This window comes from Leptonychotes weddellii, chromosome 4 (genome assembly GCF_054177405.1).
Source record: "Leptonychotes weddellii isolate Sample4059 chromosome 4, ASM5417740v2, whole genome shotgun sequence".
Taxonomy (NCBI): Eukaryota; Metazoa; Chordata; class Mammalia; order Carnivora; family Phocidae; genus Leptonychotes; species Leptonychotes weddellii.
Window position 1 is genome coordinate 64,640,068 of NC_138372.1, and position 26,883 is coordinate 64,666,950.

At 41.7% G+C, this 26,883-nt stretch overlaps 2 protein-coding genes across 3 annotated transcripts in view; one reads left to right on the top strand and one right to left on the bottom strand.

The window, feature by feature from the left end:
- Positions 1 to 26,883, bottom strand: part of LOC102731882 (uricase) — a 78,432-nt gene that overhangs the window by 20,603 nt on the left and 30,946 nt on the right. Inside the window, exons 1-2 of one of the 2 annotated variants that reach the window (XM_006736944.3) lie at positions 10,646 to 10,743; positions 297 to 515 (exon numbers count right to left, since the gene is read on the bottom strand). In XM_006736944.3, the coding sequence (XP_006737007.1) occupies positions 297 to 515; positions 10,646 to 10,675 (249 nt within the window). In that variant the 5' untranslated portion in view covers positions 10,676 to 10,743. Of the gene's footprint in view, positions 1 to 296; positions 516 to 10,645; positions 10,744 to 26,883 lie in introns of those variants that run through there. The other variant, XM_081818674.1, reaches the window with a different exon arrangement.
- On the top strand, positions 10,522 to 25,603 carry DNASE2B (deoxyribonuclease 2 beta). The gene is made up of 6 exons (XM_006736945.3): positions 10,522 to 11,575; positions 14,661 to 14,838; positions 18,144 to 18,228; positions 20,541 to 20,702; positions 22,029 to 22,226; positions 25,121 to 25,603. Exons 1-6 carry the CDS (start codon positions 11,463 to 11,465, stop codon positions 25,459 to 25,461), a joined length of 1,077 nt encoding a protein of 358 aa, XP_006737008.1. The 5' UTR covers positions 10,522 to 11,462; the 3' UTR covers positions 25,462 to 25,603.

The window sequence follows — 26,883 nt, forward strand, 5'->3', positions numbered from 1 at the left end:
TTAAGAGAGAACATGTAAATTTGTCAGGTAGGATTCTCTTCCTAAAAGATGTAGTAAGTTGAGAACCAAAAAAGAGAAGTGAGGTTAAGAAGAAGAAAAAGAAAAAAGAAAAAAAAAAAAAGCTTTTCTGTAAGGCTGAGAATTTTAGAATAGAAATTTAAAAAATTAGTGGCTTAAATGTAAAAATAGGATTAAAAAAATAAAGGGAACTTGCAGCAAGCAAATAATACCCTCAAGTTATAGTACAGTGAGTTCTGCATTCAAGAGAGGCAGCGTCTAAGAAGAGTGACACCTACCCCTTTAAACTTTGCCAAGACATGAACCGTGTTCTTGATGGTGTCTGTGGGGATGATGTCTGAATTATCTCCATGCACGTAATCTTTTTTGGAGCTCAGAGTAAGTTGCACTGAAGTTGCCACCTCTTTAATATTGTGGTATTTTCCATCTCGCTGAATATGAAGAACTCTTACCATATCCTTCCCATAGCCAGTTCGGACGAACTCCACCTCATCATTCTACAACAAAAACACAGTCCTCTTATTGAAGAAACCTAAACGAAAGCAGAAAGTCAACTCCAAGCTCTTCAAGCCTTGATTGAATCACATAATTATAAAAGGTGAGAGTTAAGAGTATTCATGAAAGCAAGACTATATCTGACCTTTGAAGAAAAATGGGAACTTTAACGGAGAAAAGAGAATTACGAGAAACAGTTGAAAATATATCCCGCTAGCCTGAGGACAGACAGGTAGAGGGCGTTCTTGATCATAATAACTAATGATAACAATAACAGTATCTCCTGGACCAAACTATTTACTCTGTTTTATTTAATTCCTGCTAACTTAATCCTTGTAACAGCTTTATAAACTCGTATTATTCCCATTTTACAGAGGGAGAAACTGAGGTTCAAAGAGTTTAAGTGACCTGCTCTACGCCACATAGCTAGTGAAGGATAGAGCCAAGGATTCCTACTCAGATCTGTTGACTCCAGATTTTGTCCTCTGAACCACTGTGTAGACTGCCCTTCCTCTATTAACATGTTTTGACTACGTTAACTGAAAATAATTATATCCTCTTTTTTATACTGACTGATATTCCGGAGAAAATGCCGTGTGATCAATAAAAACAATTTGAAAATTGCTTCTTCTACTTGCTGCCGGGAAGAAGAGTAATTAGCGACGGGGTCCAGATTACCTTCAGGAGGGCAGAGCCAGGGCCATCTGGCTGCAGGGACAGCTATGCTTTTAGCGAAGAGACACTTAATAAAAGCCTGGTGACTGATTGTTTAGTAGCCTTATCTGGAGCCGGAGCTCTCGCTAGCGAATGCATCCATCCCCACTGCTAGGATTCAGAAGAGTCATCCCTGGGCTTTACTGGTGTTTGAGAGAAGAAACAGGAGGGAGCAGAGGGGCAGAAAACCCTATTTTAGTTAGCGTCAAAATTGAACATTAAAATGGTAATGAAAGCAAAGTGACAAAAATAAAAGTAAATCAGAAACAACATGCAGTGAGAGTCTGGGGAGGGTCACAAAGGAACCTCCCCTGCTAATGGCACACAGGCAATCTGCTGACGGCGGCCCCAAATTCTGCTTACGTAAAGCATCACCAGGTCCCCGGGGAGGAATCGTGAAGTGTGAGAGGCGGGCTTAAATCTCAGGGACAGAGCCTGCTAGGACATGCTGCTGATTCAAGGGACGACTCTTGGAGAGGTCCCTCAAAAGCCTCTGACCCAGTTTTGGAGGGACTCATCTTCAAGAACAGGATCAATAAGACAACGCAAAGAGTGGACTTAAAGAATCTTAATAAGAATGATAATACGGACAAGGAAAGAGTCACCGCTTGTGGTTGCAGGGGCTTTGGAATCAGACCAGGTCCAAATTCCGTCTTGCCATTTATAGCTCTGTGGTTGCAACAAATAATTTGTTGGCTCTGAGCCCTCAGTTTCCCCGGCTGTACAAACGGAGATAACCACCCTACTTGCAGGAGTTGCTGGTGAGTGTGAACATCCCGGCTCAGTTCCTAGTACCTCGCGGAGCCGTGAGGGCCACCCCAACTACAGTGGCCACGTCAGGCCCAGCTGCGGGCACAGCAGTGGCAGGGATGGCAAGAGGGACTTTGAGTGAAGATACCAGTTTTTAGAGGAGAGAGCACTGTTGGCGGCAGTCGGAGGAAGACTCTGACATGACTTTTGAGCCACAGGGATTCCACCAGGGGGAGGGAGGCACTTGGCTGGCCCGGGGCCCCTGGACGGCATGGATGAGGGGCCAGAACCAAAGGTCTCCAAGATCATCCATCAGCTGCAAGACACAGCAGGACTCAACAAATGTGACCCCTCAGTCCTACGCCCTGCCACTAAATCCCCAAGCTATAGTAGCTCAGTCTGCAAAAGCAAGTGGTTCCTACATGATACACAGAAAGATTCAATGACAGCCACCCTTTAGGTCCCCAACCCCGCTCACCTCTCCAACTGCCTGTCTTGCCACAGCCTATTTAAACTCTGCTTCAGCTCTCCTGAGCTCATTGGGCTTGCCCAGGCTCTGCATGCTTTCTCTGCCTGTAGGCCTTTGAATATGCTATTCCTTCTTCCTTGGGCACCTTTTTTTTCTCTTCCTTCCGCCCAACTACCAACCCCTTCACCTGCCGAACTTCTTCTAGTCACCCTTCAGGTCTCAGATGCCACTTCTTCAGGGCTGGAGTAGGTGCCTCTTCTATGTGCTCTGGAAAGAGTTACTGCCTTAGCAGAGCCTTTATCAAATTATGTTGCAATTGCCTCACCATATGTCTGATTTGTTAAAAAATGGGCGACTATGGAAGCAGGAACCATTCTATCTTAGTCATCATGGCAACCCCAGTGCTCAGCGCAGTGCCTAGTACCCAAATAGGTGCTTAACAAATATGGCGTGGCTGAGTGAATGGTGCACCATCACCTCCACTTCTTGTGTGGTGACATGGAAGAGTTAATGAAAATACCCCAAAGATTTCAATACAGAATTGCCACGTCAGCTCAAACCCTGAGCAGGAAGTTCCTCTTCCTGGGAAAGTGGGGAAGGCACCGTCAGCTCTCTGATCGCCACAGCCCGGAGATCACAGGCACAGCCAACTGGAGAATAAAGGCCTGGGAAGGGCAGAACTGAGCGTAGAGAGAGTCAGGGACGCAGCACAAAGTGCTCACGTTGCTAACAAGACCGAGCACTCCACACAGCGCGGCCATCATGGAGCTCCTGCGTGACGCGTGCAGGAGAGGTCAGCCTTCCTCAGCGAGCCCCCGACCAGGCCTTGGCACCAGAGCAAAGCTTGAGTAATCACATTTACTGGGTGATAAGTGAGAAGAAAAAGGACATAACCATCTGAGGACGGAGCAGAATGGAACAACAGAGGTGTGGGATGCCCGAGAGTCTCTCGGCAGGACCTGACAGAACGGATAACGGGTCCAGACCAGAAATGAGGCTGTTCTCCTCAGTAAGACTTCCCCCAGTTCTGCAGGCAGAGAAATCAAAAATAGGTGCCAGAACCCTATGGTGTAGAAAGCACAGTGTGGTGCGGAGATCTGTGTCCAAGATAACTGCACAAGAAGATAGGAAGGTGGCTGTCACGTGGAGGGTGGGCAGGTGGCTGAGAGGATGGGCTCTGGGCTCTGGAATCAGGCAGCATAGGGGGTGAACCTTTGTTCTGCCACCTATTAGCTCTGCACGTGCAGGCGAATTTCTCCCATCTATAAAATGGGAATAATGGTAGTGCCCACCTCTCAGGACTGCTGTGAGGATTCTGTGGGAAAAACAACAAAGCACTCAGAAAAGGGCCTGGCAAACAGTGAGTGTTCAATAAATGTTAGCCATAATTATCATTGATAAATAATAACTACATGTCAAATTTTATATCAAAGGGTTCCAATTACTGTTAGAGATAAATACCCAGATTGCACGCCAGTCCCGAAAGACTGCTGCTTTGACAAGGCCTGCTTCTGCCTTCATACTTTGGTTGTGTGGCGTCCTCAGGCCTGTGTGACTTCAGGAAACAAAGTTACAAAAGGAAACTCAATTTCCTAGAGTAATACTCTGGATGAAACATCAGACCGAGTAAATTTTTACCTGGCTCTACACAAGGAAAATCCCCGTTTCTTAGACATGTCTTGAAAGATAAGAGGATAGAAATCATTACTTACCTGCAAGTAATGTTGGAGAGAACTCTCTGAGATTGTAAATTAATCTTATTTTTCACTTCTGTAATGAGATAGTGAGCATTCTCTTATTTGCAGACCATACTGAAAATGATGAAGGCCGTCACTACAGGTCTAGGGGTCCTTAGCCTGGAGTCTGTTAACCCTAGAAGGCCCAGTGGTTGGATTTGAGGTAGAAAATATTAAGAAAGGGGGCGCCTGGGTGGCTCAGTTGGTTAAGCGACTGCCTTCGGCTCAGGTCACGATCCTGGAGTCCCGGGATCGAGTCCCGCATCCGGCTCCCTGCTCGGCAGGGAGTCTGCTTCTCCTTCTGACCCTCCTCCCTCTCATGCTCTCTTTCATTCTCTCTCTCTCAAATAAATAAATAAAATCTTAAAAAAAAAATATTAAGAAAGATTTAAAAAAAAAACCTTTTTTAAATATAAAAATAACTCACATTTTCTCTTCAGTCTTAGAAGAGCTTCTGTAAGCCTCATCTCTTCCCTCCATAACAGAGGCAAATACAAAAGGGCTAGCTATTTAGGACCCAACACAGGTATAAAAATCAACTCAGTTGCAGTGCACCATGATGGAAGAACTGTTCATGGAGACAGGCCTCTCTTTCTGTCTTTGGAATGTTCTGGAGAAGTTCTTCCAATTCTGTGCCCAGGTTTTTCCTTTGCCTATTTTCTTGGGTATTCATGAACAAAAAGATTTCAGAGAAAGATGCTGAACTAATACGAGAAAAAGGAGTACTCATCTGAACAATCTTAATATCACTTTGGCAGATCTTAACAATACATAAGGATAAGAACAATAATGGTGAATCATAACCTTAGAAGCAGCTGGTATTTCTTTTCATTTCTTTTCTTTTCTTTTTTTTTTTTTTGGCTGCCTAGGATCTACTAAATGTCAGATGGGAAAATATTGATATCTAGTAGAAAATGTCATGTTGCTTTAGGCTGTAGAGTGGCTTATTTTTGCTATCAAGGAGGGCTATGCCCTGAGTTATGTTCAAAGTGTGACTCTAAAGGGATTTTTCAAGCAGATGCTTCAAAAACAGTCTAACAAGTCATATGCATAATTATGGTAGAAGGAAGGTGACCTGTTAGCTAACGAAGATTCTATTTACAGGTGCTCAGTGATTTTCAAACTTCTGCCTATTACTAAGGAAGAGAAAATTCAGTCACTAAATGTCAGGGGAAATGCTAATTTTCTTGCCAACCTCTCCATGGCGCCAGTAGCCTTAGGGCTGGGGACTGGAACAAGGCCCTCAGCAGCTTTCTAGCATTGGGGGCTGGAAACGCCACAACAAAGAATTGATGGAGACCTCCAAGAACTCGGTGGGAAGAAAATGTCACTGAAACGCGTACACTGAAAGATACCTCTTTCCAAATGTGTAAGTCTTGAGAATAAAAACAACAGTAGTAACCATTTAGTGAGGGTTTCATCTGTGTCAGGAACTGGGCATGTATTATTCCCTCTGATCCTTTACCAGGACCCTGTGAAGTAGGTATTTTTAATCCAAGTTTGACCAAGGGAGATACTAGGGGTTCAGTGTCCTGCCAAGGTCACAAAATTACTTGGTGACAGAAGGCAGGAGGAGAACCCCGCCCATTTGCCCCCGAATAACAGGCTCTTTCCCACTACAGGCAGAGTCCTGATCCCCCCTGGACGGCCAGCCCACTCTTTAGGGAGAGAAAGGATATAGACGGAGGGAAACGGCCATGCAAACTTGAGTTTCTATACCATTTTTTAAATTCCATTCATTGGAATCTACATTATCTTATCTATTCCTCCCCAAACCCCTGCAACTGAAGAGGAAAAATCCCTATTTTAAAAGAAACTACATCAGGGATGTAAAGTGAGCTGCCCAAAGCTATAGGGCTACCAGGGAGACCCAGGCCGTGGACAGAGCCCTGCTGAGACTGAAAAGCCGTATTCTGCTTACACTGGACCAAGCAGAACTTATCAACCCCCAGAGAGACCCCAGTCCAAGCCATCACTTTTTTCTAGAACTGAAGTCATTGGTTTAAATTGCAGGGGAATTCTCTGCTCTGATCGATTCTGTGTGTATGGCTAGGATGTTTAAATAGTGAAGTAAGGGGAGAATGAAAAGCTCATTGCCCTTGGGGGCAGGATGAAAATTCAGCTTCGAGTCTTCAGTAACAGGCACTCCATTTGAGTCAAACATTGACTTTTATCTGGGCAAGGACGACTGTAAACATGAGTGATGTAGGTTTATTTGTGGTCATTAAACCCGTATCACCAAAAGACTGTTTTTAGTCCATCAGCAAAGATAAAGATGTAACAGTGTCACAGAAGAACAGGAAACAAGGAGGGAAGGAACCAGCATTTAATAAGCATTCGTCATGTGCCAGAGGCTATGCACACAGCCCCTCACTGAATCCTGAGAGCACTCTCTGAAAGCACAGATCATGAGCCTCTCCTCGAGGGAAGGAAGCTGACAGTGTTGAGGTTAAATAGTTTGGTCAAAACCACATGGCTGTTGTGGGGGCGCTTGGCTGGCTCAGTTGGTGGAGCACGCAAGTCTTGATCTAGGGGTTGTGAGTTCGAGCCCCATGTTGGGTATGGAGATTACTTAAACATAAAATCTTAAAAAAAAAAAAAAAAGCCAAAACCACAAGGCTTTTTTTTTTTTTTAAGATTTTTTATTTATTTGACACAGAGAGAGAGGGGGAGAGAGGGGGAGAGAAAGTACAAGCAGGGGGAGGGGCAGAGGGAGAAGCAGGCTCCCCGCTGAGCAAGGAGCCCGATGCAGGACCCTGGGATCACAACCTGAGCCGAAGGCAGATGCTCAACCAACTGAGCCACCCAGGCGCCCCAAAAAACACAAGACTTTTGAGAGGCAGAGCCAGGCATGGAACCCAGGCCTGCCTGATTGTTTTCACTATACCCAGCTGCCTTTTTGACATAACATTATAAGTTCTTTAAAATTGGATTTTGCCTGCATACTCATTTTTATTTATCTGTTTAGATTTAATTCATTATAAATTCCACATAACCCCAGAATAGAAACCTCTGACATCGTTTTCATTCAACCCATTCATTCATCTATATTTCTTTAGCTCCTTCTAGGTGATAAGCACCAGGGTAAGTGCTAGATATACAATAGCAAACCAGGCAGGCATTGTTCTGCCCTGATAGAGATTATACATTAGAAGTTTATACCCTTCACACTAGAATAAACCTTTTCAGTAAAAAATCAAAAAGTTCATATTTTAGGCTTTGCAGACCATATAGTCTCTGTTGCAACTACTCAGCTCTGCCATCACAGTGTAAATAGTTATACATAATACATAAATGAATGGATGTTGCTGTGTTCTAATAAAACTTTACTTACAAAAACAGGCAGTGGGCCAGATTTGGCTTGAGGACCCCTGCTTTTGAGAAGAAGGCTCAGAAACATAACCAAGTAATTAGAACACATTGTGATAATTACTCCCATTGAAAAAAATACAGTGAACCCTGGGATACCTAAGCCAGATTGAGGGAGATCAAGGATGCTTCCAGGAGGGTCTGGCATCCACAAAGCTATGAATGATGAATAGGAATTGACAAAATAACATTTTCTGGCCTTCTTCCATTAATTCTACTTATGTTTTCCTTTAACAACATTTTTCATAAATAATTCTTTGTTTCAGGGGCGCCTGGGTGGCTCAGTTGGTTAAGCGACTGCCTTTGGCTCAGGTCATGATCCTGGAGTCCCGGGATCGAGTCCCGCATCGGGCTCCCTGCTCGGCGGGGAGTCTGCTTCTCCCTCTGACCCTCCTCCCTCTCATGCTCTCTGTCTCTCATTCTCTCTGTCTCAAATAAATAAATAAAATCTTTAAAAAAAATAATAATAATTCTTTGTTTCACAAATACCTGTATCACGTTGCTTGTCTCATCAATTTTCATCAAAATAATTCCAGTCCCCCTCTTCCTCCCACAATAAGGATATCAACTTTTTCCTTCAGTCTGTCACATTCTAGATTTTACTCAGGACATCAACAGTCTTGTAAAAGTTTGAACACTAAGTTAAACCTAAACAGATAAATTTTCTGGCATGTAAATCATACCTCAAAAGCTATTGAAAATAAAAAAAAATAAAGCCAGCAGCCTGACTTCCAGAAGTCGTCAAAGGATGACCAAATTTCAGTGAAGCCAGCATAGGCCAGGGTCTGGAGAAATCCAAGTTTATCTCAATCTCAAGAAATTTTCACAGATAAGGCTTCAAAGAATATGGACTCACAGCTGAAAATAAAAAAGCACACAGGGTAGCGAGGTATCATGAGAGAGAGTTGCAGAAACAACAAACAGCAAAGACTTCAGATATTGGAATTATCAAACACAAAATATAAAATAACATATTTAATATTTTTACAGAAATAAAAAAAGAACTGAGCATATCTCTTCCTTGAGATAGAGTGTATCTTCTCTTGAGCAAAAAACAAGAGACCATAAAAAAAACCAAGTAAATCTGAAAATTTTGAAAAATATTTTAGAAAAAAAAACCAATAGAACCTCTAGAAATGCATTACTAGGTGCATTAAGAAACAGATTAAACACAACTAAAGAAATATAATTAGTTATTTGGAAGAGATAGATTAAGTAACAGAATAATGTTGCCTAAGAGAGAATATGAGAACTGGAAGATAGATCAAATAAAGAATCGGGATTAATACAGACACACAGGAGACAGAGTATATGCAAGAGACATAAAATGCACTAGGATGATATGACAGAGCTAAAGTGGAAGAGGCACAATTTCAAGGAGATCAGGACTGAGATCTTCCAGAATTACTGGATGAATGAATGCAAACTTCCAACTATGAACTAAGAAGCCCATGACCAAGTGAAGAACTCTACCTTGTTCACTATACTCGGCTAAATTATAATGAAGGGGTTTTCTACTGTTTTTAGAGGTAATTGTACTGTGAAGGATCTGTGGTATTTTTGTCACCTTCTACTACTTGGGCTTCAAAAGTGGATATTGTGAAAACCATTCTATCCAGTTTGCATTTTCTCCATCCACCAAATTCAGTTTCCTTTCACATTACTTCACTGTTTTTAGCAAAAACCAGGACACACTGGAATCTAGTCTTTAGGGTAATGTTGACATCTCTGGAGCCCCTCAATGTCCAGTACAGGGTTTGATACCTAGTGATTGCATAAGAAAAGTCACAGACTGACAATCAGCATGATCAAGTCAGCAACAACTGGAGATAAGAAAGCTTAACTGAAAGTTATATCTGAAAGAAAGTAACCTAACAGCATTTTTCCAGACCTTGAAACAAAAGTGGATTTAGCAAATAGCATCCTAATACAGATGTCCCCCGGCCCAACCGCAGGAAGGGCTCAGGTTGTAGTAAAAATAATCTTAGCTAACATTTGTGGATCATTTACTTTTGGCCAGGCCCTGTGCTAAGCATCTAATGAGGAGAAAACAGGAATTATTTTATATCCTATTCAACAAACGTTCCTTAGCCTACATAACTGAAAACAAGTTGCTTATATTCTCTAAATGCATCAATGAATCTTAAGCCTAGGGTACTCAGCTATTACCTTTATACAAAAGCTATCATAAGATAAAATTAATTTTATTTTATTTTAACTTAGAAAAATAAACTTCATGCTATGAAATTTTTAAAACTCGATGAAAAGTTTACAGTTGCTGAAATCCTTTTTTTTAATGCAATAAAAACATACATAAAACAAAATGATACCCACAGAGAAATGATGAGATTTTTTTTTTTTTATTTACCAAGTTGATAGGTTGCAAACCTATCAGATACAGCACAGCCTTGGCTCAGGGCAGCGAGCCTCAAAATTTAGGGTGTACTAGCATCACCACAAACCTTGTTAAAAAAAAAATGCAGGGCGCCTGGGTGGCTCAGTCGGTTAAGCGGCTGCCTTCGGCTCAGGTCATGATCCTGGAGTCCTGGGATCAAGCCCCACGTCCGGCTCCCTGTTCAGCGGAGAGCCTGCTTCTCCCTCTCCCTCTGCCTGCCACTCTGCCTACTTGTGCTCTCTCTCTATCTCTCTGTCAAATAAATAAATAAAATCTTTAAAAAAAAATGCAGATTCCCAAGCCGAAGTGGAAGAATTCTGAGTTAGCAGGTCTGCACTGAAGCCCAGAATTCTGCCCCTTTTGCAAGCACCACAGGAAAATGTGGGTGGGTTGTCCAAACATCCTTCACAAAACTCTGTCTTTAGAGAAATAGAGCCCTAACCCCTCACCTTCCCATGAACCTTGAGTCCTGAAAAACTCCAACTCAACCAGAGTTGCAAGATTCCAGTTTGGTCTGGGCTCCTAAGTGACTGATCTAGATCCATATTCAGAGGGACAGATCAGAGCCATAATGATTTCCAGACAGAGGGTAAAGTGCTACTTTTTATGACAGCATCTTTAATAATTGAGTCAATTTAAGAAATTCTTTTCATGTGCCTGTCTACTCCCTTCCCTCCTCCAAAAAGAGAATGGTCTCACCTTTTTATAGTCATTGTGGTAATGGGCCATTTTCTCTTGGCCTTCAACTTCAAATTCAGTTTCAAGAGTGAAAAAGAATAGTTTGGGCAAAACAGATGTTTTCTAACATTTTTTATCTGACCTGAAGGGTGAGCAGTCAATATGTTTACCTGATTGCATTAAAACCAATTGGACACCAAGGGTTCTTGGGAAACGAAAGGGCCACGTTGAGTGGCTAAAACCAGAGGTGGAGACAATGTGTAAACATCTTTGGTAAAATACAATTAAATTTGTTCTGACTTTGAAGCAACCCTTTGAAGTACAATTTAGGGAATGTTTACTTAAGACTGAGAGTATTAGAAGTGATAGATCCTAACTATTACTAAGACATAAGGTTTCGTCATTTCTGCTCAGTGCGTCACCGACAAGCATTTGCTTTCACTCCTGGGCCATCATGAGGGAAAAACATGAAATATATTTAATTCAACATCTTCTGATCAACATGGAGTTCCCCTGCCTACTGAACTTCCTACTACATGATGTTCACTCCGAAGAGTTAACTATATATCCCGTTTTTCTCTCCAGAACTTCTGATGACTTTGCAAAACAGTCAACAATTCAGCACCAAAGCCTCCGGAGTCACGCTGGCATGTTGTGACAGAACCACACAATGACATGAGGTTCACCCTGTCCTGAAAATGCCCGAACAGCGGTAACAGAGGTAAATGGAATCCCAACGTCAGCGCCAGCATGGACTGAGAGAGACCTGAGACTCGGAGTCCTCAGTCTCGGGGGCAGGTTTCCCGCTGTGGCATGGCGTGAAGGTGGCAGATAAAACATGACAGCAAGACTTGGGAGAACAGCCCTTGCTTTGCTCTTCTTTGGCCTCTTTGGGGTCCTGGAAGCAACAACAATATCGTGCAGGAATGAAGAAGGCGAAGCTGTGGATTGGTAGGTAAATGAAATGTGCGGATCGGTACATGCAGCTAGAAAGCCAGAGTATCTGAGGCAAAACGGCTCACTGTAAAGGTCCAAAGGAGTCTTCCACCCTGCCTCTCCCTTTTAAAAAGAGAGGAAATTGAAGTGTGTAAATGGGCCAAATATCCAAATAGCGGCAGGCTCCTGGGTGGGAGAGCTTCCCCCCTGAGAAAGAGCTCAGCAGCCCCTAGTGAGCCTGATTTGCTGGTCCCAGAGGGGCACAGCTGGTGGCCACAGAGGAGGGGGAGGACTGACAGCCTCTCTTGGTTGGCAGTTTCCTTTCATTGCATTGTGCCTTTCCTAACAGAACCCTCCCAACATCCTTTTAGAGACTGACAAAGGAGAGAAGGCAGATTACTTTTTGTCTGACATGGGAGCTTGCTCTTCCCCTTATGAGAAGGAGAAAGAGGGCTTGATCGAACACAGCACTGTTGGGGTAACCTTTTTATTAGGCAGCACAAGGCAGCTGTTGGAGTGGGTACTAGGTCACTGGCCTCCTTCACAGTGTCAGAGAGACTAAGCACAGCATCACATCATGGTCATGGATTCTTCTAAAGCTTTGATCACCTTTTCATTCTTCAATTAAGGTGTTTAGTTTTGACATTATGGTCGGGATCAAGCTTTGCATAAACTTCAGGCTAGAGAACACAGATACGCTCACTCAGTCTCTCAGCAAACAGTTACTGAGCACATGCCAGGCCCTGTGCTGAGTTTTGAAAATACAGATATGGGGCACCTGGGTGGCTCAGTCGTTAAGCGTCTGACTTCGGCTCAGGTCATGATCCCAGGGTCCTGGGATCGAGTCCCACATCAGGCTCCCTGCTCAGCGGGGAGTCTGCTTCTCCCTCTCCCCCTGCCTGCCACTCTGCCTACTTGTGCTCTCTCTATCTCTCAGTCAAATAAATAAAATCTTTAAAAAAAAAAAAATACAGATATGAACGAAACATGGTTCTTGCCCTCCAGGAGCTCAGTTATGGGGTGAGGGCATAGATGGGGCCATTGGGGAGCATAGAGCCCAAAAACTTCTCTGAGGAAGTAGTTTTGAGCTAAGTTTTAAGAACAAAGGTGAGCTGCTCAGAAAAACCAGGGAGCTGCAAGGGCATCTCAGGCCCAAGAGGGAGCAGTGAGGAGGTACAGGGGCAAAAAGGCAAAAAGCCACCGAGAGGGCATGGAAGCAGTTCAGTGTTGTTGGTGCTTCAGGAGAACATGGGTGATGGTGAGAGGGAAGCTCAGCGGGAGGCGATGGCCAGGTCATGAAAGGCTTCATGTGCTGGGCTGCAGAGTCCACACTCGACCCTCAAAGGGAGCTACTAAAGACCTTCAAGCAGGGATGTGATGTGGTCAGGTTCATATCTGAGAAAGCCCATTGGCGGTACTTTGAAGGCCAGCTGAATGGAGACCAGTCTAGCTAGAGTCATGGAGACCAATAGGACTCACATTATGGGCAAGGCAATGTGTGGACCCTCGTTCGAGAAATGGCAGTCAAATTAGAGAGGAAGGAACACTCTGAGAAAACTTGCCCGCAAGTGGACTGAGGGTCGTAGGAGAGAGGGAGAAGTTAAGAAAGACTTCTATATTGCTGGCTTCTCTGACCATACGGATGTGTTCCCTAGCTGCAGAGAAGAGCAGAGTTGGAGCAAAATATTATAAACTTGGTTTCAAAAATATGGAGCTGGAGGTCTCTGGGACATGTATGCATGTAGGCTTCTCTGGACCTCGGCAGAGAGGTCTGGGCTACAAACAGATTCAGGAGTCTTCAGAATATAACTGGAAATGGTTACCCCAAAAAAATGTTTAAAAGCATGAGTTCTCATCTGGTATGTCGTGACACTGAGAGTTCTCCAGCCCTTCAGTGGTGGGCCACCACAGTGTGATTGACACATAAAATGTATTTTTGCCACAACTGAATGGACATCTCACTTGGCAACACCCGTCAGAGGGAATGCTGAACTGAGCAGACAGGGAGGCAGCCTCGAGCTGCTACAACTCACTGTGAGAGTCAAGGGGCGGAGCAACATCAGGCCCGCAGCAAAGCATAGTCTCAGGTTTCCTGCCACATGTGAGGACCCTGCGCTGAGAGTAAGAACGCATGCGCAGAGCGGGAAAGAGCTCATGTAAATAGAAGCAAGCGTAGAATGTGAAGCTTTTACGGGCAGTGGGAGACACTGGCGTGTGGCGATAGTGAATGCATTAGAATGTTTGCTTCATTGTATTTGACAGTTCACTGTGGGATTTTTGCTATTAGAGAGTATTTGGCTAGACCCGGGTGACTTTGCCCTCTGGAGACTTTCAACATTGTCTGGAAACATTTTTGATTGGCAGAGCTGAGGAGTACTACTGTCGTCTAATAGTCAGGGAGGCTGTGATGCCCAGTACAGCCCCCCGTGGCAAAGCATGATCTGGCCTGAAATGTGAACACAGCACATTGAGAAGCCCTGGGCTACATGATCCAACGACCGCTCCTCCCTGTGAAATACCTGAAGAAGATATACAAACAGGAGATAAGAGTAAAGAAGGCAAAGTGCTTACTTGATTGGCTGGTCTTGGCCCTGAATCCTCAGTGCAGGGCAGTCTGATAAACAGCTGAAGATTGTGGCCTAGGCCAGAGGCTCAAGGGAGGTGCCATCTACTCTGCATGCCAGACCCAAATCTCAGACCCAGCCAGCCAGCTACAAAGAGATGAGCATGCCAAGCACTTGGGGCAGAAGAGAAAAACACATCCAAGGCCTTTGCAGTTCAGCCCTGGGCTTTGGCCTCTCCCTAACGCAGCCATAAGGACTGTGGAAACAGAAGAGAGCCACGGTCAATGGGTACAATTCATACATGGGCTTCCCCTACAGGGACCCTCCCCGCCGGGCTGGTTACTCTCTCAAGACGTGTCCCGTCAGATTCGCAATTCCTTCTCTGGGAAGGAGCAAAGTAAAGGTGAGAATAGAGGCAGAAAGCTGGAGCAAGTTCCTTAGGCTTAGGAAACACAAGTAAAATGATATGTTTAGGTGCTTAACACCAGGGGAGCAGTCAATAAACGTTAGTAATTTGTAATTATTTCCTTTGTTAGGTTTATCTTTTATAAGTTACCTAAAAAGCAAGACAAGGAAAGCAGACAGACTGGGTTAGAGTCCCTATACCTAGACTCTACAACCAGAAGCTGGAGAAGGAGTAAGCAGCTCATGAACACCACCAAGAGTGTGCTGGGAAGGACATTACAACAGCTATATGAAGCACACGCCTCCAAGGTAAGCTGTAGTTCATCATTCATCTGAATCATATAAAATGCGTGAAACAGAATCTAAAGCTTCCAAAAGATTTTAACGGCTAACCTACCAAACCCCCAATCCTAGCAACTTGAAGTAAGCCAGTGCAGAATCTGAATCAATCTAAAACCTTAAGGCATATGTCATCAGACCCTACAGCAATGCCAAATTATTGGCACATTCAGCACTATATCCAATAGTATCGCTGGGTAAGGTGGGAACTAATTACATATGGAAGCCTTCTGGCTGCCAGACTCTGCCAATTCACTCAGTACTTGCTATCTTATCCCTCTGACAGAAATAGAAAGGAACCCCCTCCTGTTATAATGCAATCGAGACCTGCAGTCAATATGCCATGAGGGATGGATTGCTGATGCTATGGTGGGGATGAATGGTGGTGGCCCACGTAAAGGTTTCCACTTGGTCTTCCTTTTAATTTATCATTTTCCAAATAGTAGGTTGAGAGCTAGGGCTCTAGTGCAAGGCCCAGAACTGAATGGAGACTAAACCTGCTATCTGGACTCGATCAGGCAATGAGCTAACCAGCCAAAAAGACACAGGTAAGTAGGCTGCTGGCTCACTGTGGGCAGCCTCCCGAAGTTCCAGGCACCATCTCCTGTTCGGTGACAAGATACTGCTTTCCAACCAGGGGTGACAAATAAAGTCAAACAATAATATTCGGTTGCACGCACGGCTGCATTCCTAACACTCACTTACAGAGAAATCAATGTGTATAAATGACTCAGCACTTACAGTGTACTGGGCCTTTCCACAAGTCAATAAATCTAATCCCCACAATCCTGTGTTAGACCTTAGCACTATGGTACATGTATATGTGAGTATTTACTTAAGACATGCAGACAGCTGTCCCTACGTGTGCTAATATTCACTTTATTCACCTGCCATTAAGACCAGCCTTCAGAGCCAAATTACAAAGTAAGAATTTATTTGTAAGGTGCACCAAGCACTGTTCTAGGTGCTTTTTAAAATTATTGAATCCCAGCAGCAACCTTGTTTTAAATTAATAGATTATTATGTAAAGTCAAAACTGCCTTCTTTCCAAGGTTGGGGATGGAGGCCGGGAGCATAACCCATCAGTGAGAAAATCAACGCTTCTACTGTTCCCTTCCCCACTGGGGAGAGAAAGGAAAGAGCAACATGGTAGAGTCTCTGTCATTTACCTTAGTTGGGGCAGATGGTTCTTACTTTGGCAGAGTATAATACTGATCTTTGGAGGCACAACACTAGCCCCAGAGCCTAGGAGGGCAAGAGAGCTAAACTGCTCTGCAAAATAGAAAAGAGTAGATGAGAGCTAGGAATTAGAAAGCGTAAGAAACACGGAGGGAGACCGGGAGCAAGTCGGTGTAGTGATGTAAAACCATTCAATGTTTTGTAGCCTCAGTAAAACCTGCTCCTACACAAGGCCTTGAGTGATGGATTCGGGAAAGAAAATGACAGTAAAGGGGTTCATTTCCCTGTCTGATTGGCATAGAGCCAAAAGAAGAAGAGCAACAATAGTGGGTGACACCCAAGGGAGATGGGGTGTTCTTTGGAAGCTGGAGTTCTGTGCCAGGCGTGATGGTGAGACATAACTCCCCCAACCCGACCTGGAATTCTAACAGAAAGCAGAATGCAAGATCAGACCAACTGGTTTTAAATCTCAATTGTCAAAATGACCTCGGCCAATATCTCAGTTATATTTGGAATTGTTTCCCTTCTTTTGCCCTTGTCAATAAGAACCTTCCATACACCTTCATAGTAACGCTTATCAAACTATATTATAGTTGCCAGTACTTTTCCGTCTATATCCCCTGCTAGACTAGGGGCCAAGACTGTGCTAGTCTTGTCCAACATCCAGTAGGCAAAATAATACCCAGCCTAGGCGTTGAAGAACTAAAGCTGTCCAGAGGCACATGCGTAGGCCTACCTAGTCTTAAGTCCATGGTCTGTCCCCTTTATCAGAGAGCCTCTCTTCACTAGAGCTACATCCCATTTAACCTTAGCTTATTGTTACCCTCCTGGTTAGAATAATACACTTCGTCTGTTATAAGAATAAAGTTCCTCACGGAATCTTCCCAGAGCCCCTTCACATTGCATGCCAAAGGCACACAATGGCCTCATGACCACATTCAACGCCAGTTCATTGAATCACTAACCGTCAGAGTCCTCCGGCAGAGGACATGAACGCCAACAGTAGCTATGGTCAATTGTGGAAAATGAGGATAAGAAGACAGCTTCTTTTCCTGGATATTCATAAATATAGTAGCCAGGAATGCTTCACAGACTATATAGTGCATTAAAAAAAAAAAGTTTTTAGATTACATCAAATAATGAAGCAACTGTAAGCGACTCAGTTATTGACTTTTTTTCTGAGAGAAAAGGAGGAACCTTTATCTTTTTTTTTTAAAGGAGCTGGGTTGTCCTTTCTTGCTTTTAATTATGTCCCCAGATTTTTTTAAATATCAACATTATTGGCTTCGATAAGAATCGCTGCATCATGACACAAATGAAATGGAACCACACAGAACAAATATAAGCACGTTTCCAAAACATGACATAAGAGATACCACTAGAATAATAGCTTCATTTTTACTCAGAGATTTGGCCAACTGTTCAGAAAATTTACGCATATTTTGCCTTACCAGAGGAAATCCAATATCACACATTCAACTTCACCACTTTTTCTAAGCAGAAAATATCAAGCAAGAAAGGTGAAGTGACACTGAGAAATGGATTGAAGGAAAATCCTCCCCTATAGGGAAGTAGTGGGAGCAGAGAATGAGGAATCCTGACTAAACACAAAACTATGACCAAGCGGTGAAGCACAATGCAGGCAGAGGAACCCAGAAAGACCCTGACAGCCAGTTCCACATTGTGCCTCTAATATCAGTGGAAAAAACCCAGGTGTAATCCTTGGCTGGTTGTTCCTACTTCATTTCCTGAACAAATATTTAAGTACTCCTTTATTACACACTGGTTGCCAAATGAGAAACGCGGGTCCAAAACATCCAAGAGAAATAGGGATATTGCCCTCGCATGCACATCACGATGCATAGGGTCCCTGTCACATGAGACGAAGCCATACATGGTTGAGAATGGACTTCCTATTCCCTGTCTTGCATGGCTCAAAATTCATATTGATGGGGAAGCTGCCCATTAGGAGAATGGATGACTTCTCATGTGTATTAATGAAAGCTCTGTACTGCAGTCTGGACGGCTGGTAGAAATGTGGTGAGCATTTACGAGTGTAAGATTTACACCATTATAACCCTAATGTGTTCCTGCAGAATAATAACACAGCCTATCTACTATACAATGATGGGGTCCCTACCTCTGTGAATTATTACAGCAGAAAATATGGACACACTAAAGGTATGACAAAAGCTGTTAGTTTCTCTTTCCTCCTGGAAATCAACATTCTCTTAAATGTTCTATCTTGAATATTCTTATATTCCACACTAAAAAGATAGCTTTTCTTTTTAATGGTTTGAGTTATCAAAATGCATGATTTCTATATCACAGGTTATAATTATATCATTTGACTTGGAAATCTCCTTTTCACAAATTCCTTTTTATTTCTTAACATTTAAAAATACATGCTTTATAGGAGAAATCCAAGTACCGACTACTGGGAATACCAACCAGTCTATCTATGTGTGTGTTGTGTGTGTGTATGTTTGTGTGTGTGTATGCACACATTTCAGTCAGATTCATTGGGGTATAATTTACATAGAATAAAATTCATTCTTCTTAGTGTACAGTTCCTTTTGAAATAAATATTTTTGAAAAGTATTTTAAATAGATTTTTTTAATATTATGGTAATTTTGTTACATATATTTTAATTTTTATTACAGGAAATTTTATTTTTCTATTTATAAACTATATATATATATATATAATTTAAAAATTCAAAATGCCAGCCAACAAAAAATCTGTAATCCTAGGACCCACTAGATAATCACAATAATCCTTTCTACTTACTTTTTCTATAGTATGTATTTTAAAACATTTTTATAAAACTGTTGTAATGACTATTTTCAACCGCTTTTCAACATAATACATCATGAATAATTTCCCACGGCAACAAGTATTTTTCAGAAGGTCCCAAACACAAATGCCTTCAGCGGCAGGCAAATGGACATCAGCAAGCCAGGTGGGCTGAACTAGCAGGTCATTGAAGAACTGGAGGGTGCATACTTTGTCAAAAGGGGCAGATAGTATTCAGCTTGCCTTTTAGGGATGCAATTTTTCAGGAGATGTTGAAAATTAGTATTTGTGGAAAATTTCCCCAGTGTTTAAATGTTGGCAATAAACTCAAAGTTACTCTGTGAGCATAATAATATGTATCTACAGGCTAGATATGACCAGTAGGCTGCCACTTTGCAACCTCTGATTAAGAATATAATTTGTAATGGCTGTCAAATGTCATGAGCATTCAAAGCTTTTGATTTAGCCAAGCTGCCTCCCTGATGGTCTTATTAGCATAGAGTGCAGCAATTTTTATAATACACCACATTCTCCAACCTCTCTTCCAACAACCCTCAACCACCATTCTCACTCCACCTTGTTAGTTGCTAAAACGGTTTGGGAAAAAGACTGGAAAGGGAATGAGACCCCATGTCCAGAGGGGGTGTTCTCTTTGTCAACAGGTGCCTGACATCCTGCGGCATTAGTACCAGGGGGTTAGGATTTCAGGCAAACAGCACACTCATCTGGGCAGAAGAGAGCCTCTGAAGGTCATCCAGTGCTTTTAGGCAACAGGACTTTGGACATTTTCCCCCTGGACACAGGGAATAATTCTATATCCACTGAGAGACCAATAGTGTTCTTTCTTAAAGTGTATTCTTTGCAAAAGAAATAACTGGCAGGCATTTGGTTTCCACTCTAACAATAAGACAAACATGAATACTTTATATTTGCATGGTTATATGCAAACTGGAAAGTCTAGTCAGCATACCAAAACTATCCCAATTTATTTATAAACACAGAAATAGTCACAGATGCCTGTTGGGTAGGATTCATTTTGCCATGTCACAAGATGATGAAAATCTTTCTGTTTCCTTCCTTTCTGGTTTTCATGTTATTTTGCTCTAGGAACTTCACTAAACACAATTAACTGGGCTGTTTTGGCATGGCTTCTCTTTTAATTCTCTTTGCCTCTTGTTTCTGGGCTTGTGGAATTGACTAGTCTTCTACACATAAGCGAACATCAGTTTCTTACAACAAATTACCACAGGTACATTTCTCCACTTGGTATTTTTCTCTTTCAGCTCTTTTTTAGCCAGCTTTTGAAAATAGCTTAGCTGCTTAGCAGTAAAGAGACTCATTATCTGAAGCTTGCCAGGTGACTATATAGTTTAACAAGGTCAAATTCCAATTTAGCAAATTTGCATTCTGCCAAAACAAATTCTTCTTATGATTACAACATGAAATTCCTCTTAACTCTTCACAGGGTGGCTGCCCTGGCTCTCTTTTTGGTGGCTTATTATCAGTAATGGGGCAATGTGGTGTGTGCCCGAATTGGTTTTGAAATCTTTGAAAAACAAGCATAATCTTTGTAATTTTTAATGGAATAAAACATTGGCCTGAAATATAAATGGGCTTAAATGTTGCAGCTTTGAACACTATTGTTGAATGGAGATTTGTTTTTCTAATGTATCTGTATTAACTGTATTTTTGGTAGGCTTACTGCTGTGGAACAGAGTCCAGGGAATCTGGCTGATTCATTCTATTCCCCAGTTTCCTCCAACTCCTGAAGAAGGCTATGATTATCCACCCACAGGAAGAAGACATGGACAAACTGGCATCTGCATAACTTTTAAGTATAACCAGTATGAAGCAATAGGTAACACTAGAGTGTGTTAAAAAAGAGATAGCAATGTTAAAGAAAGCATTTGGAAATGTATTAATAAATGTATTACTTCATCTATTTCTCTATTCATTAACACTCTGATACCTAGATTCTAGTAGATTCTAATATTGGCGTTGCCATGGTGAGACCTTGAATAGGTTCACTTACTAGACCTTTGTTTCCTGATCCACCAATGAAGTCTTTGAAATTGATCAGGGGTAGTATTTTCAAATGTCTGCAGTGGCCATGCAGGTAATGAAAATGGGTGAAACAGACAAACAACGCCGCATGGGCAGTGGGGACAGTGACAAACTGGGGTGTGGACTCTCCCCTCAAAAGCCTCAGCTCTGCCATGTGGCTCTGCAGAAAAGCAGACATAATGGTATCAGATCTCCATATTTTTCAAGAGGAACTAGGAATCTAGGGATGGGCGGGTGGGAGAGAGTCGGGAAGAAAGTATGGTCTCAATCTTATTTAAGAAAATAATTGTGCAGATTACATGTTGCCTGCAGACCACCAACTTGACAGCTCCAAGGCACGTGATCTTCCTTTAAGATCCCAAGCTCAAGCAGCCAAAAATACTTGGATTTGGAAAACTATGGTGGGGGAGAAGGAGAAGTAGGAATGCTGTTTTACCAATCTCTTTTTACTGAGGATGCTGCTAAATTATAGTAAAGAATGATTTACCTTTAAGTATAGGAGATTTAGAATATGTTTTTCATTGAATTTCTACCTTATGGCAAGGATTACTGAGGCTCTCACCCAAGTTAAGCCCTAGTTTAACTAATTGAGTTCCCATAATGATTATAGAGATAAGTAGCATAGAGATTAGGTGTACATGCTGATGAATTGACCATTCGTTGAGCTGGATGATCAGTGCACAGGAGTTCTCTACTTTTGTATATGTACGTATTTGAGAAAGGAACATATGACCTCCAATGCCAGACTGCCTGGATTTGAATATCAACTCCATCAGCTACAAGCTTTATAACCCTGTGCATATGATATAAATTCTCCATTAATTCATTTGTAGAATGAAGAAAATGATAAAAGAACTTACTAATATGATTATTGTTAGGATTGAATTAGTACACCCATGTAAAACCCATAGAACAATGCCTGGAAAGTAGGAAGTACTCAATAGGTGTCAACTATTTTAACCAAGAGTAATTTGAAAGCTATTGGTTTAAAGAAGGGAATACTCTTGTTTTTCGTTTTTTGTTTTGCTTTGTTTTTTAATTCACAACAAGATCTATAATATCAACAAGCATTTCCATCTGTGTCCTAATTCTCAACTTTTCTTTCTGTTTCTTGATCCAGATTCTCAGCTCTTGGTCTATAACCCAAACATTTATAGCTGTTCCATCCCAGCCATCTTTCACCAGGAGCTCGTTCACATGCCTCAGCTGTGCACTGGGTCCAGCTCATCAGAGATCCCTAGCCGGCACCTCACTGCACTTCAGTCAGCCCGGGGCCAAAAATTCCTCCATTTTGCAAAGTCTGATTTTTTCCTTGATGGTATGAAAGATCATGATCCAACCATATGTAACTCTGCTGTTGGACTCACTTTGGATTGTACAGAGGAAATATTCTGATTATTCAGGGGTAGGGAAGTAGAAGGGAAGGGAGGAAATAGGAAAGAAAGGGAAAAGGGAAGTTGGATCAGTTCAGACATTTGCCTGCTCTGCTTGAATAGCACAATTGCTAATCCAACCGCCAAAGTATCTCACAACCATCCAGCCAGGGGCCAGTGAAAACTCAGTCTCCAGCCTCAGTTGGGCACAGGACCACAGCTGTCTCCTTTTTTTCCATTCCCTAAGCAGCTATTTTAAGCCTTCTTTACTCTCAAGTCCTTTACATTACCCTGACACCTCCTTCTCAGCCTCACTTTTTCCTTCATAGAGAGAACAGCGATCACCAAGGAGAAATCACTTCAAGGACAAACCCCACCCAAAACAGTAGGAGGTTCCTCAAAAAATTAAAAATAGAAATATCACATGATCCTATAATTCCACTACGGGGTATTTACACAAAGAAAACAAAAATACTAATTCAGAAAGATATATGCAGCCCTATGTTTATTGCAGCATTATTTACAGTAGCTAAGATATGGAAGCAACCAAAGTGTTCATCAATAGATGAATGAATAAAGAAGATGTGGTGTATATATACACAATGGGATATTACTCAGCCATTAAAAAGAATGAGATCTTACCATTTGTGACAAAATGGATGGACCTAGAGGGTATTATGCTAAGTGAAATAAGTCAGACAGAGGAAGACAATGATTTCACTTATATGTTGAATTAAAAAAACAAAACAAATGAACAAACACCCCCCCCCCAAAAAAAGGCAGAAATGGATCCATAAATACATAGAACAAACTGATGATTCCCAGAGGGGAGTGAGTGGAGGGATGGGCAAAATGGATGAAGGGGAGTGGGAGGTACAGACTTCCAGTTATGGAATGAATAAGTCACAGGGATGAAAGGAGCAGCCTAGGGAATATAGTCGATGGTATTATAATAGCATTGTATGGTGTCAGATGGTAGCTCCACTGTGGTCAGCATAGCATGATGTACAGAGTTATAGAATCACTATGTTTTATACCTGAAACTAATGTAACATTGTGTGTCAGCTATACTTCAATTTTTAAAAATAGCTAAAAAAAAAGAACATACGCACTCTCAACAATCTTATCTGTTTCCGTTCCTTTTCACGAGTTTTCTCTCATCCCAACAGAAGAAGTGCACCCCTTGTGCCTTGGAACCCATCCCAGCCTCAGAATACCTTGATTCATCCACTTGATCTGTTCTCCCTCTTCTATTTCAACAGACCCACTCTATAAGCTCTGTCCCCTTAGCACACAAACATTCCTAAAAACCTTCCCTCAGTTCTAGATCCCCTTCTGTCTGTTTCTTCTTTTCTTCCAAATTTCTTTTTAAAAAACTCTTCAGAACATTCGCTTGCTCGATGCTCCTTCACTGCAGGCTTGAGCCTCTGCCTGTAGACACTCCAATCTCTCCCCAGTCACCAATAACTCTCTTAGTTGACCTCACTGTCTTCCTTCCTTCCTTGCTTGCTTGCTTGCTTGCTTCCCTCCTTTTATATTAGATAAAATTTACTGAATGCCTACCACTTGCCAAGCCCTGTGTTAGGCACCAGATAGAGATCCAAAAATTAACAGGACAGAAATAGCCTCCACAGAATTTGGTACTGTTAAAACCCTTTCCTTCCTGAAACACTCCCCCTCCCTGATTTTGGGGAGTATATAGTCTCTTGGTCTTCTTCCCACTTCTTTTAAGTCTCTTCTGCCTACTCCTTACGTGACTAAGTTGCCATGTGGTCCTCTACTCTTCCTTATCTCATTCTACATACTCACTCTAGGTTATTCCAGCAAGGCTTCAGGTGATTCCCAAGACTAGATCTGCACCCCAGACCTCTGGACTGGCAGATGTATTCAACAGTGGGTGGGACATTTCTACTTGGAGGTGGCACAGCCACACCAAATTCAACCTGCCAAACTCATCATTATCCCCCACAAATCCACTATTTTTCTTGTATTCTGCAGAGTCAACTGGGGACTCCAGATCCCTCTATCAAGTCATCAAATTCAATCAGTTCCAGGTTCTTAGTAACACTCACATTTATCTTTTCTTCTCCAAACTCTCTGCCACTGCCACAGTCCCACCTGTGTTTATTGTCACAGTTATTGTGACAACCTGATGTTTTCTCTATCTCCAATCTAATGCACCTTTCTCAGTTCATCCTCCACATTGCCTCTCGATTGATATTTATGATCATAAACCAGTTTCTATTAATTCTCCATTAACACTTCTTTAACAACTCCCCCATTGAGGGGCGCCTGGGTGGCTCAGTTGTGTCTGACTCTTGATTTCAGCTTAGGTCATGATCTCAGGGTCATGGGATGGAGCCCTGCACTGGGCTCTGTGCTCAGAGCAGAGTCTGCTGAAGATTTGCTCTCTCCCTTTCACCCTCCCCTCTGTTCACTCTAAATAAATAAATAGCCCCATTGATTTCAGGAAAATCCAAACATTTTGGCATGATTTGCAAAGATCACTAGAAGCTGGCCCCTGGTTACTTCTCTAGCTTTATTCTTTCCGAAGATCTTTTCAGGACAAAAACATATATTGCTCTCTTGCTTGCGTGGAACAGAAGACATTTTTAAACACCAATGTCATCTTAGTAATAATGATAATAACTTTTATTTACATATCACTTTAGCACTTACAAAATGTTCTCCCATCCACTATCTCAATTATGTTGTTATTACTGTGCTTGTGACATCCACATATCAGGGGTGAATGATGATTTCCATTGCTGAGGATATTTTCAGGGACTTATCTAAGTATAAATACTAACCTCGCTATCTTTCTCCCTGTAAACTCTAGACATCTTTGCAGCCTGGATGGCTCAACATTTGAAGACACACTTGCTAGCAGAAACCTGGCAGCGAAAGAGACAAGAGCTTCCTTCAAACTGCTCCCTTCCTTACCATGTCTACAATGTCAAAGCAATTAAGATATCTGGACAGTCTTATTTCAGTTCTTACCAGGATCATGCCAAATGGTGTGTTTCCCAAAAGAGGACCAAAAATCGCTGGACCTGTATTGGAGACCTAAATCGGACCCCATACCAAGCCTTCAGAAGTGGAGGATTCATTTGTACCCAGAATCAGCATATTTACCGCGCATTTCAAGGCCTGGTTTTATATTACGAGCACTGTAACTAAACTTGGTGAAAGGACATATTTTCAAAGCTGACAATGGATCTTCTTCCGTCAGATCCATTCTTTATATATTAAAAGCCTATGAATGTAGTTATACTCCACACATCATCAAATAAAATGCTTTTCTACCATGTTTACCATTTTATCTTCCACTTAGTGGCAATTTATCTACTTTTCTTTTATATGTCATAAACATAAATTATTATACCTAACTAAAGTGAGAATGGATGGAGTAGAAGAAAAAATATTCTCAATTGTTCATAGATTGACTGGATATTTCCTAGATGAATTGCATCTCCTTCACAAAGATTTTCCTGACTTTTCTCCTCATCCCTTGTTTAAGGAAAAAAAAAATCTCTCTCTGTATCTCATACTATTTAGTCATATTCTTCTTAGAGTTCTTTTCACTGGTTTATGGTTAAGTCTTATTTGTTATTCTTGCAGCTGCTCCATACTAATCTTACAATCTTAGGCCATTCACTTGAACTCTCTGAGCTTTGGTTTTCTCATCTATGAAATGGAAATAATGTCTAGATGTGTTTAAGCACCTAGCGCAGAGCCTGCCAGAGTTGACACTTAAAAATACTGGTGGAATTTGAATATGAATCCCCCTACCAAATTAGAAAAGACAGAAGAAAGTTTAGAAATGCGTAATATTTTTCAAAAAAAAATTTAAGTCAGATTAGGAGAAAGAAGTAAAACAACCCACCAACTTGGGGGTAAATAAAGAAGAGTAACATAAAGAAACCATAATCAAATCTAACAATCTTCATTCCAGTGTGTTTCATTTTGGGAGTTCTAATCACTAAATATAACTATGATATAAATAAACAGTAAATAATAATAAATTTATTATTTATTTATTAATATTAATTTATTATTAAATAATAAATAAATTTGCATTAAGTACTAGTTGCTTAATAAAATTTGAAATATGGTTCCCAATTTCAAGAAAATTACAATCTAACAAGAGTAATCACAACAATAACTAAAGCCAGCACTTATTGAGCATTTACTATGTAGTTAACAGTCAACCCATATTTTCATATTTGATCTTCATAATAATACTATGCAGTGGGAGTTATTATATCCCCATTTTACTGACAAGGAAACTGAAGCTTACAAAGCTTCAGTAACTTGCCCAATATTATAGAGGTCTATTTGACCTCCAAGGCTATGTTCTTTACTTCTTTTCCAAGAGACAATAAAAGAAAATGATGCAAAATAGGATAACATATATATGATGTCTTAATGCCAACCAAAACTCATGGGACATAATGGCACCTGTTCAATGAAAAGCAGAGAAAAAGTTGAATTTGTCTTCCTGTCAGAAGCAAAGATAAGCTAAGGGGATATTGAACACTAGCTAGCTAACTTACATGCTTGAATGTATGAAGAGGTTTGATCTTCACAGAGAGCATCTGA